Source organism: Mytilus trossulus, chromosome 3 (assembly GCF_036588685.1).
Source record: "Mytilus trossulus isolate FHL-02 chromosome 3, PNRI_Mtr1.1.1.hap1, whole genome shotgun sequence".
Classification (NCBI taxonomy): domain Eukaryota; kingdom Metazoa; phylum Mollusca; class Bivalvia; order Mytilida; family Mytilidae; genus Mytilus; species Mytilus trossulus.
The window spans coordinates 72905911-72921105 of record NC_086375.1 but is presented as its reverse complement, the minus strand read 5'-3'; the positions used below and the strand labels follow the sequence as shown (position 1 = coordinate 72921105).

The 15195-nt window shown below is 33.1% G+C and overlaps 2 protein-coding genes across 2 annotated transcripts; both read left to right on the top strand.

Moving 5' to 3' along the window:
* Positions 1–6143: 6143 nt before the first annotated feature.
* On the top strand, positions 6144–9485 carry LOC134711018 (putative mediator of RNA polymerase II transcription subunit 26; the record flags this gene model as incomplete). Its single annotated transcript, XM_063571445.1, has 2 exons — positions 6144–6314; positions 7490–9485. Coding segments are annotated over exons 1-2 (2049 nt in total), but the record flags the coding sequence as incomplete, so codon positions are not given.
* LOC134712346 (angiopoietin-2-like) lies at positions 9439–14773 on the top strand. Its single transcript, XM_063573801.1, has 3 exons — positions 9439–11646; positions 12672–12860; positions 13810–14773. The coding sequence occupies exons 1-3, from the start codon at positions 9531–9533 to the stop codon at positions 14277–14279; spliced, it is 2775 nt and encodes a 924-aa protein (XP_063429871.1). The 5' UTR covers positions 9439–9530; the 3' UTR covers positions 14280–14773.
* The last annotated feature ends 422 nt before the right edge of the window (positions 14774–15195 follow it).

Genomic DNA, 15195 nt, shown 5'->3' with positions numbered 1-15195 from the left:
TGACCAAAAACTTTAACCTGAAAATCCCACTTTCATTATCTATGTTGTAATTTGGCTTTGAAATTAAAAATCATAAGTAACAGGTGTAGTTAAGTTTCAAGTTGATTGCAGGAGCGGATTTGGGTGGGGGCGTGGCGGGCGTGCGCCCCCCTAAAATTTGAAAAGCATGGGTTGTCTTCACAACTAATCTGAGTATCAGAAGAGACCATTCCATCTCATTTAACATTCAAAGTATATAAAACAGTCAGATTAACAGAATCAGCATGATAACTTATCAATTGATTTAAGATTTATTTAAGTTCTATAGAATGTTATATATTTCAAAGGAAGGTGGCAAACGCAGAACTGCGTTTGATGAAAAATAAAACAGTTTTTAGCAGTTTATAAAGTACTGAACATTACATTGTATTTGCGTTTTATTTATAACCAATTTCTTTGGTGATCGAAGTTCCAAAAACATCCCTAACCCTTATACTCACTTTCACAATTTCATCATGGCACGGTCAAAAAACAGTCCAGGTGAGAGCCTTAATGAAAGATAGAAATACTGTTGCAAGCGAAAGGCTAGTTTATAACTTGTATCTCTGTGTCTTTATATTCTTACCTGCAACCTGAAAATTTTGCCGAATTATGTACCGTATAACATGCATGGGATCACCAGAAAATAAATATAACTTCGTAAATGCATCTCATCATAGTCTGATTTTAGTGGTTTGTGGCGAACCCAGTATACATAAAGTTTGACACTACCTCAGAAAATGTAAAAACCGATATTATGAAAGGACAATTAAATTTCACGGCGAAAAGTAGAAATTTTCGTTTGCAAAATCTAATACAAGTATTGGTCAGTTAAACTGTTGTGATCTGTCTCGTCTCACTTTGCTTCTGTCGGTCCGCCCGTCTATCTGTCAACACTTCACATAAACATCATCTTAACCAAGTTTGTCAGGGCTGGTGTTATGGATTGTTAAAGATCGTTAAAGTACTACTTTGGTGAACCGGTTTCATTTCACATTATTTAAACCGTATTCAATTGGCTTAGACACATTGACGATACGCAAAGGGTTATTTATTTTTGTGATGTTTCTCTATTTCTTTTTGTCACAACTACCAGCACCATGTCTTTCAGAGTTGGGATATTTATTACCTAATATTGCTATATAGATCATTTTGGTGTCTTGATTGTAGATTGGTTTGCATAGGATCACAGAATAAAAATAAAATGTTCACATGATCTTCAGCTTCTGTTTTTTGGGGCTGCAGCTTTATAGCTGTAGCTTTATAAACTCATGTATGCAATATGAAGGCTCTTAATGCGAAAGTTAGGGGTGTTGTAGATTATTTTCTAATTTGTAGGAGACCTTGCCATCATAACTCGAAGGTTCTTCGCAGAATAGGAACGTAATGTTTCAACTCTGTCCGTCCTTCCGTCAGTCATTCACTAGTGAGTGTAGATTGTTTTCGGGTTGGATTTAGGCGGTTTCTGCTTGAAACTTTAATTTCTCCCTAATCTTACCTCACAATAGTTCGTAATACCTACATTACATTGCAGCCCTTTGGAAGAATATTTCAATAATTTTACCTCAAAAAAATTTCGCCTCGCTTCGCTCGGCAAATAAAAATCTTGGCCCCCCTAATCTGAAATCCTGGATCCGCCCCTGCGTTGGACTTCAGCTTCAACAAAAACTACCTTGACCAAAAACTTTAACCTGAAACTCCCACTTTCATTTTCTATGTTCAGTGGACCGTAAAATTGGGGCCAAGAGTCAAATTTGGCTTACTGAAAATAAGAAAGATCATATCACAAGCGACAAGTGTACTAAGTTTCAAGTTGAATGGACTTCAGCTTCATCAAAAACTACCTTGACCAAAAGCTTTAATCTGAAGTTGGGCGAACGGACGCACGGACGGAGGCAAAGACCAGAAAACATAACGCCCCTCTACTATCGTAGATGGGCCATAAAAATCCCGGATCCCGCTCGGAAAGGGTCAATCCCGAAAAAAGTAAAATCACAAACATACTGTACTTAAAGGAAAATCCATTCGGAAAGTCCATAATTCACATGGCAAAATCAAATAACAAAACGCATCAAAAACGAATAGACAAGAACTGTCATATTCCTGACTTGGTACAGGCATTTTCAAATGTAGAAAATGGTGGATTAAACCTGTTTTTATCATCAGTAGCGCTAACCCTCGAAAGCCCGAGCTTAAAAACACCCGATCCCGCAGTCCTGATAAAAGTTCTATCCACGTCATTATAAAACTTATATTAAAGCAAACAAAAAAGTCTAAGTTGGATTTGTTTCTTTTATTTTGTTTGATTCGTTATTTATTTTTGAAATCAAAACAGACCAACTCTAAACTAAACCCCAAAATACGGGGCGCCGAATGGGACTCTTATGGTTTTGTACTCAAAATTCAATTTTGTACGGACAAAAGTGACTTTTGTTCAACAAAATGATGAGTTCAGTATAACAAAATTTGTATCATACTACAAATTTAAAATTTTGTCATACAAAATTATCTATCAGCGGACAAAAGTAACTTTTGTAATGACAAAATTCATTTTTGTTACACAGAATTGACTTTTGTTACCTAATTTGAAAATTGGGCGACAAAAGTCAATTTTGTATTCAAATTAGTTAAGTTTGGTTTTTGTGAACTAATTTGCATACAAAATCGACTTTTGTTACACAAAATTGACTTTTGTGAGACAAAATTGACTTTTGTGAGACAAAATTCACTTTTGTGAGACAAATTGACAAAATTGACTTTTGTGAGACAAAATTGACAAAATTGACTTTTGTCTCAACAAAATTGACAAAATTGACTTTTGTCTCAACAAAATTGACTTTAGTGAGACAAAATTGACAAAATTGACTTTTGTCTCAACAAAATTGACTTTTGTGATTAACAAAATTGACAAAATTGACTTTTGTGAGACAAAATTGACCAACATGAGACAAAATTGACCAACGTGGGACAAAATTGACAAAATTGAATTTTGTCTCAACAAAATTGATTTTTGTCTCACAAAAGTCAATTTTGTCTCACAAAAGTCAATTTTGTCGTCACAAAATTGACTTTTGTCTCAACAAAATTGACAAAATAGACTTTTGTCTCAACAAAATTGACAAAATTGATTTATGTCTCAACAAAATTGACGAAATTGACTTTTGTCTCAACAAAATTAACAAAATTGATTTTTGTCTCACAAAATTGAATTTTGTCTCACGAAAGTCAATTTTGTCTCATAAAATTCAATTTTGTTGTTACAAAATTGAATTTTGTCGTCACAAAATTGACTTTTGTCTCAACAAAATTGACAAAATTGACTTTTGTCTCAACAAAATTGACAAAATAGACTTTTGTCTCAACAAAATTGACAAAATTGATTTATGTCTCAACAAAATTGACAAAATTGACTTTTGTCTCAACAAAATTAACAAAATTGACTTTTGTCTCAACAAAATTGACAAAATTGAATTTTGTCTCACAAAATTGAATTTTGTCTCACAAAAGTCAATTTTGTCTCACAAAAGTCAATTTTGTCTCACAAAAGGTTATTTTGTCTCACAAAAGTTAATTTTGTCTCACAAAAGTCAATTTTGTCTCACAAAATTGAATCTTACCTCACACAATTGACTTTTGTGATTTAATTTCCATATCAGGTAACAAAATTCAATTTTGTATGCAAACCTTTTAGACAAAATTGACTTTTGTCATGACAAATATGAATTTTGTCTACAAAAATGAAAACAAAATCATTTTTGTCATGACAAAAATTAATTTCGTCTACACAAATGAATTTTGCCATCACAAAATTGAAGTTCTCACAAAACAAGTCTGTAGCACATAGTTTTGTAAGACAAACATGATTTTGTTTTGACAGAATAGAATTTTGTACAAAACCACAAGAGTCCCATTCGGCGCCCCGTACAATAGGCATAGCGTTTGTTGATCCTTCAGTTAAAAATCTTATTTCTTCTTGATCCTGGTGATTCTATATTTTGACATTACATATCACAATATAGCATAGTAGTGTTATTTTGAAAGATTTGGACACAGTACATTATCCAGGATATAACTAACAAACAAACAAAATCAACAAAAACATTACAAATCGGTTTTATTTATTCATACAACTTTTAAACTGAGACTACTATAACACGTTATAGTAGTCTCAGTTTTAAACAACAGTCGTCAAATTGTCTATAGTATACATCTCTTCATCTACAGTCTGAGTTGTCTCTAGTGTCATTTATTTAAGAATTGAATGCTTCTTTTTGTAAATTTATTGGGGTGTAAAAGCGTTGACCGAAGTACATTTTGTATGAAGCGCGGAAGAGCTTCATACTAGTCTAAAAATGTGCGCACGGTCAACGCTTTTACAACCCTATAAAGTTACAAAAAGAAGCATTCAATACTTATAATTACATTTTTTAGCTATGATCATGAAAATACGAATTTTATAATTTTTGTATTTTATTCACCTGTGCACTTTATTGTGGGACCACGTGTTATCATGAACGAAAAGTTGTATTGAGTGATGCAATTGCCTACGGAATAACACGTGATGTGCATTCAGCCAATCAAAATAAAGTATTATAATGAAACATACATCTAATGTAATTATATACTCAAAATTGGTGACATCTTTTCAGACACTGTCTTTCATCAAGTTAAATCAGTTTCATCAAAATTCACCTTAATTTAGTCAAAGTTGGCATTGCAGACGGTCAGAGTTGACTTAATTAGTTATAGATGATCCATATTGACGGTCCGATGTGTCTTCATAGACTCGTCTATAAAATGATTAATCTACTCGGACTGTTAACATAGTTGTCCCATGTCTTGTGTACTATATTATTTGTCTGTTTGTATTTTTCTTTTTTAGTCATTTTCGATGTATAATACAAGTTTAAATGACCATTTTGTACCTTTTACCCCTATTTTGTAGAATACATATAAAGAATGTCAATCTTTGATACAGATAAGTTTAAAATGGACCACGGAGGAGACTCATTTTAATAGAACCTGAAACGTGTGGATTTTATAACTGAAAAAGAAAAACAAACATACATAACAAATCTACGGAATATCATTTTTTGGTGAGGTCTTTTGGAATAGATCACCGTAGCTGTATATATTTGATATATATGTGTTGAGTTTCATGTATACTGCATGATATTCAACCATGAATTAAATATCATTGGTGTATACCAGGGATACTAATTTAGAAAGAAAAAAAACACCATGTGCATGGACTCAAAATCTTCACATTTTGTCGAGGTCAACTACACCATCAACGACGGAAAAGTATCTTTTTCAGGATAGTCACATGTCTATAATATTTATGTTTTATGAATTTAAGGCGCAGTTATATACTACATAAGTAAACCGCCTACCACTACCACCACCATCACCACCACCACCAACATCAACAACAACAACAACAGCAACAGCTAAACGGTTATGAAATTCTAAATGGTCATCTTGTGGTTTATAATCTTCAAACTATTTCGCGTGCCTTCTTTTTCATGTTTGGGATTTAGGTATCTACATAACCTATCTCACATATTTTTATGAGCTTTGTAAGGTTTATGAGAATATGCCAAATCATCCACAGGATACCGAGAAAAATAGAAGAAAAAAGTATATAGCAAATTAAGTATCCTGCTAGCAAATAGAAGTACAAATAAAAAGGAAAATGTCGATATATATTGAAAAGTGGACATCATATTTGGCCTTTTCTCTAAATACAATCCTACGAATATAATATAAAAAGGATCATGCAAATCCTTTTTTTCTGTTGTATAGATACCATAGCTGTTGTGTATATGTGTAATATCTATAATTAAAAAAACAACAACGGTGAAACAAACTTTTGATGCATCTCGCAACAACAACAAAAATCCCGCTTGCATATTTTTGTTTTTGAAGAGATACTAATAAATCGTCATAGATTTTAAAGTCTACATGATTATTATGTCCCATACCAAATATAATCAGATACGTACGTTTCATATTGATTAACTGCGCACCTACGATTCATAAAAATAATCAAAGATACTTCACCAGCTGTTGCATTCAACTCTATTGATTGATTGGAATTTAAGAAACACCATTTATACCTTCAACACGAGTAAACAAATGATATGACAATTTAAACGTATACAAAACGCGGAAGCCACGTTGCAATCAAATTCCTTTTTCTTGTCCCAGTGACTTTTATTTCATAGTATAGTTAGGAACAACATGGAAAAGAATTTGTTTTTTCTTGTATTCGCACTTTACAGTCTTGTTCAGGGGTAAGTATCCTACAGTTTTTACGTTTTATCGATACTACATTATCATTGACCCCATATCTTTCTTTTTGTTGAATACTTTCAATTTCACTTTTAAACTAGCTTTTAGGTGATAAAGGTATTGACTGGAATATTTTTGGCCTTATAAAAATATCGGATACAAACCACACCATGATAATCCTTTTAAATAGCATTTGATTTTAATTTTATATTGAAAAAACGTCAATCTTTCACGACTTCCGATGCTGTCATTTGGATTGAAACTACTCCGTGGGATAGTTTTAAGTTGTCATTTTGGGGTTGAAATATTCGCTCTGACCTTCCTGTGTAAAACAGATTTATTTGTATAACATTGAAATAAATGTACGAACTGAACTTTAAGCCTTGTTAAAAATATTTACTGTTATTGACACATTTGATTATTCAAGATGTTTTATTTTTTGTGTATTAGTTCCGTTTAGAGCAATTTGATAAACGAGGATTCAAGTGCATTTATTTTTTTTAATGTATTTTTTTTTCGCTTTTAATTATAATATGACAAATAGATACTTCACCAATTTAAAACTAAATCCCTAATATTGTACAGGTACATTATTATGTGTCGGGTTTATACTAGTTTTAAAATATCGAAATCCCCCCTCACCTCACTCGTACAATTAACCAGGAGTGGGCTAATGGTTTTGAAAGGGACATCAGCAAGACGCGAGTTGGACTTTAAATAAAAAAAATATATGCATTAATCATATATGTAGGCTAGCTTCATAAAGGCAAAATAAACCAAAGGGACTTTCAAACTCACAAGTCAAAAACAGACTGACAGCGCCATGGCAAAAAAACGAAAAACGATAAAAAAAAAAAAAAATAACATTACACAAAACACAACAAAGATCACTAAAGACTGAGCAACACCAACCCACCCAAAATCAGACTAGTCTCAGGTACTCTAGAAGGGTTATAGTTCCTATTCCAATCTGAGCCCCGACGTGTTGCTTATTTAATACAAGCCGCGTTCCCTTTACTTTGATCTTTTCAGCTCTACGATTTATAATATTTCAATGATAAACTCTTTAAAAAAATCGAAATATCTAGTTTACCTTTTTTCGAGCAGCTGATTAGACTTTTTTTTTAATGTTCCATGCTGACGGAGGTCTAAGCAAGGTTTATGTCTTTATTTTCAGAGGTGATTTGGACATTTCATTATGTGATGCTCGCCAGTGGTATTTGAAATGTGCAGCAGAAGGACTGTTTGACGGACCATTAACTGGGTCTCAAGAATCAGTGCAGTACGAAATTGAAGATATATTATTAAAAAGTAGAAATGATCCGACTCAAAGACAAGTAGACTGTATCTTATTGGAACAGTTTGAAAATATTTTAAAAAAGAAGTCAAAAGGGAACGAAGGTGATAATAGTGAAGCTGTAAACGAAGTGGAAGTTGATGAAACCGACATTCTTGAGGAAGAAACAGAGCACGATGTAACTGCTTCAACTGAAAATACTTATAACAAAGACGAAGATAATCAAGTAATGGACGAAACAAATAGTTTACCAGATGAAGTCACACATAGTTCCCATCTCCCGTCAAATTCTCATGGTGAAACAAGCGAAGATGAAGATTCCAAAAATGCTGCAGAAATGGGTACTGTGGGAGAATCAAAAGAACAAAACGGAAATCAGGAAATGGCAACAGAAAGCAACGGAGAACAATTTCACGTTATGGAAGAAAATGAACAAAACACAATAGATCAAAACAGCGACAAACCAAAGACAACAAAACAAAACAAAGAATATGAAGAGCCACAATTACAGACAACAGAACATAACGAAGAACATCAACATACAATGGAACAAACTGATGAACAACCACAGACTTCAGAGCAACACGGGACAAACACACAGAAAGAACACAATGAAGAACAACATAAGTCAACGGAACAAAGCGAACATGACGATAAAGTACAACAGACAACAGAACATAGCGTAGAAAATCAACAGACAACAGATCATAGCGAAGAACAACAACAGACAACAGAACAAACCGTAGAACATACTACAATCCAAAGTGATGATCAACTACACGTAACCGAAAATGGGGGAGATCAACAACAGAAAGCAGCACCACAAGAGGAAGATCAACAAAATATAAAAGAACGAAACGATTATCAAACACAAACAACTGATCAAAATAGAACACATAAAAAGACAACCGAACAGGATGAAGACCAACCACAAATGATGGAACAAAATCACAAAACCCAGATAACGGAGAGAAACGACGAATCGAATACGATGGAACAAAACAGAGCACAACCACAGGCAATAGAGCAATATGAATTTCAATCTGAATTTATTGACTCAATTATTGCAGATCTTTTTCAAGCAGATGATGCAAGCGAACAAGATAGTGCAGCAAACACAGGTAGCTTAAATAGTGAACAAACTATGCCTATCCAAACACAACAAAACAGTGAAAATGCAGATGTTCGAACACATGCTCTACAGGATGAGGCCCAGTTAAGTGGTTTTACACAGGAAAAAGAAATACGTCAAGAGATGCAAGCTGATAAAACAAGCCAAACTACAGAGCATTTGAAAACAGACATGCACGAAATAGAAAAAGGGAATGAAAAACACATGGAAAAAGAAACAGATAAAGCATCAACTACTGAACAATACAATGATGCATCACCTGAAACAAATAAAATCAGGCCAACAGATAATATTTCGAACAGCGAACATCTTCAAAATGTAAAAGACTTTGATTCGGAATCTGGTTACTCCGATGCAGAAAAAGACAACAATCTATTAAACTTTGGAGTGTGTAGAACAGACAAATCTAGCGCAACTGATATATTTCTTTCGCGATATTTGCCGTCAATCAATACAATTAATGAAAGTACAACTGAAAAATGCAGCGATTGTCATGGCTTTGAAACTGACAACAAGAACAACATGCCTGATGAATTTCGTGATAAGGATATCATCATGAACAAACACGAATCCACAGTATCTAGTAAGAAGCTTGTTCAGAAAGACAGCCCTCATGACTTGCCACAAGAACACACAGATTCTACAAAGAAAGACAGTAAACTATCAGATCTGGTTCCCAGCAATGAAAATACAAACGACGAAGGATATGTCTTGAACAGTGGAAACGAAGTCAAGTCTGACGACAAAACCAATGACAAAGAACAAACAAAAGAAGAAAATGTAAATAACATGCAAGACGCAAACTTTAATCATATGAAAGAATTCTTTAAATCTAAAACACTTGAATATTCATCTCAGATCCAAAATTTAGAAATTCTTGTAATAAAACTTCAAAACCAACTATTGATGGAAAAATTGGACAAGCAAAATCATTCCACATCTATAACTCGGTTAGAAAATAGTATTCTTAAACTAGAGAATGAATTACTAAGGCTAAACCATAGCCATTTTGACTTGAAAATAGAAAATGATAAAATGAATAGACAGAAGCTAAAATATCTACAGTTGGATCACGTGCCAAAAAACGATTCTAAGCAAGCAAAAGAAATAACAGATCAGACATCGAAAAGTTATGAAATAATAACACAACAACAAAGCAAAATAACACAACTAGCAGAATTACTCAAGAATCAGTCAAAAGCAATTCAACACATGAAAACGAGATACGATTATTTGGAAGATCAGAACCGGATGCTCTTCCAGATGGTCATGAATCAGACGACACTGATGACACAAATAATGTCACGAGTACAAGAATTATCAGATCAAAATATGCAACATAGGATAGAAGCACAAAGTCTAAAGGAGAAATTGGCAATGTCAAAATTATCTGATAAAAAAGAAAATAATCATATTTCAGAGGTATCGAATGAATTGCTAGAAAAAATTGATGCAATAGTATCAGACACAAAGTTAGATATGGCAGACGATAGAAAGAGCAAGACTAATACCCAGGAAACAGCAAAATTTGGCAATGAAGACGAGACAGACGAAAAACTGAAAGCCTACATAAATAAAACAAAAAGGCTTGCCGACATTACATATAATTGGTGTGGAAAACACCGAATGGTCTGTATATACAAATCTATTAGACTGGCAACGTGTGTACCATTTGTTCCTCTGTACTGGTCTGTGTGTGAGGAAAGACAAATAAGAGATACAACAAGACCACAAATGGAGTATGGATATGACAGAAGGAAAACAACAAAAAAAGAACTGGATGAATTGAAGGAGCAGATATTCAATAAAGTAAATGCGCTGCCTGTAGCTGAAGACCCAAAAGATAGAAACGAGGAAAAGGCAGATGAGAACATAAAAGATGACGACACTAAATCACACGCCTTTGTACAAGGAAGCGAAAACGAAATAGTTGAGATCTCAAAACAAAGTATCGAGAGCAAACCTCAGACAGTTGACGTAGATAGAAAGGTAATTGAAGAAAACTTAGAGCTAAAACTTCCCAAACCAACCGCAGAAGAAACTACGAATAAAATAAAAAATACAGATACAACAGGCAATGAAAAATCATCAGAAATCAAAGCATCACAACAGGGTGTTCAATTAGAAAGTATAATTTCTAACAAGGTTCAAGACAGCAACACAGGGAACGAAAACACGGTAGACAGGAATCCTAATGTGCAATCAGATATTAAACCTCATGAAAATACCGTAAAGCCGGACATAGGCCAAGCACAAGAAACTTTACTGACAAATAGTAAACCTACTACAAAAGAAGATACAGAATTTCAAAAACCTGTACCTAAAGATAACCCAACCATTAACCAACAGCAGGAAAATAAAAATCAAAAGGCCAATACGCAAGAAGGTTTACCTCTAAATGATCAGAAGGAAAAGAACTCCAAATCAATAAAAGAACAAACAAATAAAGGACAGAACAACGAGTCTCCAGAACAGAAGGACAAGAAAATGGCTCTCGAAGAACCGGTACCAATTGAAAAACCAGTAAAAACTTCACAGCAAGAAAACACTATACTAAACCACGATAAGATACCGGATAACAAAACGGCACAGAAGAAAGTGGCAAAAGATAAACCCCAAGTTAAAAATTCAAAGACAGATGAACCTCCCAAAAAAAAGTCCTCCGACAAACAACCAAGTACACAACACAAAAAAGCTGACAACATAAAATCTCAAAAGCTATCACCTAAAAAGGACTCAAAAATTACGAATCAAGAGAAGAAACAAGATGATAAAGCTCTGGATCCAGCAAAACAAAATAAGAAAGAAGTGAAAGAGACAACAAAACAACACAAGAATCACAAAGAAGATACATTGAAAGAAGTTAAACTACGATACCCGAAAAAGGATCAAACAGAACCTAAAGGTATGTTTGTAGTCATTAGGTTCTTTTTTAATATATGGTTTTGAACATAAACTAATCATAGATCAGGATTGAAATTTTGTATTTGCTCCATCCACGCGTTTCGTCTACAGACTCATCAGTGACGCTCGAATAAAAATAAGTAAAAAGGCCAAATAAAATACGAAGTTGAAAAGCATTGGAGACCAAACATATATTAAATTTTGGCCAAATACCTGACACTGAAATGAAGTTGTAGATGATGACACATTTAATATCTGCCCAGGAGATGTAAAAGGCAATTAATGATTGACAGATTAGCGCTTACTTCATATCCAATGCAACATGTCATGCACATTTAAAAACGTGAACACGTTACAAACAAAACAAATAGATCGGGTCTGCAAAGTGTGTGGTTTATAGGGATTAAGCTTGGGAAATCCGGACTGCCACTGCAAAAAAAAAGTAACATGCATTTTGCTTTGCAACAGGCCACTAAGAGAAAGAGTTGTAGTTGTTCTTTTACGGACAGGTAAAGTGAAATTCGCGTAGGAGAATCCGATTTGTCATACTTTTTATACATTATATTATTACATCGCACCCTATAAGCATGAGTTTGAATACAATTTTGATAGTTCAATTCTCTAATTTATATCCTTGTCTGGTGCAGTAAAAAAGCACCGTTTATGTTATAAAACTCTGGGTCATGCTGATAGAAATACTCATACTTATAAACATATAAATAACTTATTCAGAAAAAGATCGATTTACTGAATTGCCTATCCATTTGCAAATATCTTTGACAGGCAACTTCAAAAAATGTATCATGGCATATCTTTCAGGTTTAAAAAAAATGTGTATGTTTAAGTTATAAACTAAAGTAGGTATAATAAGTCCAGATATTTAAACTGACTCCCATCATATAAAGATGCAATTGTTACATAAGTTGCCACTACAAAGATTTTGTTCATATGACTACGGTGAAATCACTTTATCTTTTATTTAACTTAACATCAAGATGCTGAGTCTTGTTATTGTTTATATTACAGATTGTTATGACTATTATATGCAAGGATACAAACGAAATTCAATTTACAAAATAAAACCATATGGTTTTGGTAAAAGTATACAGGTATATTGTGACATGAAAGACGGAGGGTGGACATTGATACAGAAACGGTCGGATGGTACTACTAAATTCTTTAGGGAGTGGGCAGAATACAAAAATGGTTTTGGAGGTGAGAATTATTCCAAGCTTTGTCTTTAATGAAAAGTGGTGCATTGTGTATGACCTTTGTATTAATGCATACTGTTATGTCAGTAGTGTTGCCCTCTAATGTCCTTTACTGGAACAATACATGTTCTTATTATCATTCTATTATTAACCTTAAGTTATTACAGGTCCTAGTAGGGTTCATCATGAACATGTTCCCAGGGTCCATGTATTGTTATTGTTATGTTATGGTTTGTAGGTTTAAGAGTTAAGGTTAGAGTTAGTTTGGTATTGTTCTATATTTGTTGGGACAAATAAAGATTTGTTAGGACAAATAAAGGAAAAAGAATGACATATCAATAAGGGATATTAAACAAATAAGTCTTGTGTGCCACACAATATTTTCTCTGCTCAACACCCAAATAAAACCAATGAAAACTTTGATAGACCGAAAATTTCATCTAATAAAGGCCACAGAATATACATGTTTTTACTTTTTGTGTTACAGTATTAGGTCATTATATTATCTTTTCTTTGACCAATTGTAAAAAGGATTTTTGTCTAGGGAGTACATTATATAAATGTTTTAAAGGGAGACTTTTACAACTGAAATTCTTAGATATAGTTACTCTAATTGTTCTTGAAAAAAATTGCAAACAGATACATGGTTTTGAGAAAATCAAAGTTTATAACAAACTGATTGAAATCAGAGACATCTTATGTTAGACTAAGAAACTTAGAACAACTTGTATATTCTGACACAAAATATAGAAAGAAATCCTTTCAAAGAGGAACATAATAAAAAAAACTTGGCACACATTATATGAAATGAAAAAGAAATTATCCCCTAAGATGATACATTTCTTGTTCTTTTAAATCTAGGCTATTCAGAAATGTGTCATAACTGCAGTGTATAGTATTAGTCTAGTAATTTCTTGTGATTGTATCATAAAAACAGTTTACATTTTTTTAAGGATTATATGGTGAGCACTGGTTAGGCAATGACTACATTCACTACCTCACAAACCAGGACCATTACAAACTAAGGATAGAACTAACAAATTGGGAGAAAACAAAGAAGTTTGCTGAATATGATGTATTCAGGGTTGATGATGAGAAAGAAGGATATAAACTAACAATAAGTGGATACAATGGAGATGCTGGGGATGGAATGGCCAAACATAATGGTCATAAATTCTCTACCAAGGATGTGGATAATGATAAAGTTGTGAAAGAATTCGGGGGAAGTTGTGCCACCCGATTTAGTGGAGCATGGTGGTATTACAAATGCTATATGTCAAATTTGAATGGACTCTATTATAGAAATGGACAAATCCCACCCAAAATGTTTGATGGTATAACATGGAAGCCCTGGACAGGACCGAATTATTCTTTACGTTCAGTGGAAATGAAAATTAGACCATCTACGGCAAAGGATAAATAATTGAAGTGTATCTTATCAAATAATCTAATGATGCACTAAAAGCAAGCTACCCAAGGGCTTAAATCAAAAAGGCATATGTATGTTTGGCAATGGCATGCATCACAAGAAAGTTAGATGGCTAGTCTACCACCCACTTCCTCTTCCAGTCAAACAAAAACTTAAAAGAAAAGCAATACCTACAAATTGTTTGAGCTTAAACTGTAAAGAATTTTCTAAGATAAAATGGGTCACTCACACATCAGATGTTCTCGATCCATAATTTTTTTTAAAGCAAATTTAGCAGAGAACAGCTGAAAAATAAATTGGAAAAGGGCTGATCCCACCTAATTTTCTTTAATTTGAATTCAATTGAAAAGATCTCATGAAAAAGGAGAGTTCCAGTCATTAAAACAACCCCTCCTTTTTGGGGGGTTCTAACAATACAATCATGTATAGATCCATAAAAATGTTTGAATTATGTGTTGACTTGAAATTATCTATAGCATAAAATATCTAATATTAAAAAGCATCATGTTCTTCAGCTTATTATTCAGATATTTATTATTTAATTAAGCATATTCAATTTCTGTGAAAAGATATTTTCAACATAAAAATTTATTCAATTATTCAAATCTTCATGACAAATATTTTTTTTTAAATGTCAAAAAATGTATACACTTCATTACAAACACATGCAGTTAGATAAATTTAAGAATGAATGAATGAATGATCTTTATTCTCATAAACCAAATACATAGTTACAGAGAAGATATTACAATAATATATATAACATATATAAGATATAGCATGTGTGAAATACAAAATTAATATGATAAATATTTACACAAATGATAAATAAACATATAGTTGTATTAACCAGGAGGATAGACTTTCACAGAAATAGATTTAATAAATCTACAAAGTTTCTCAAGTTCAA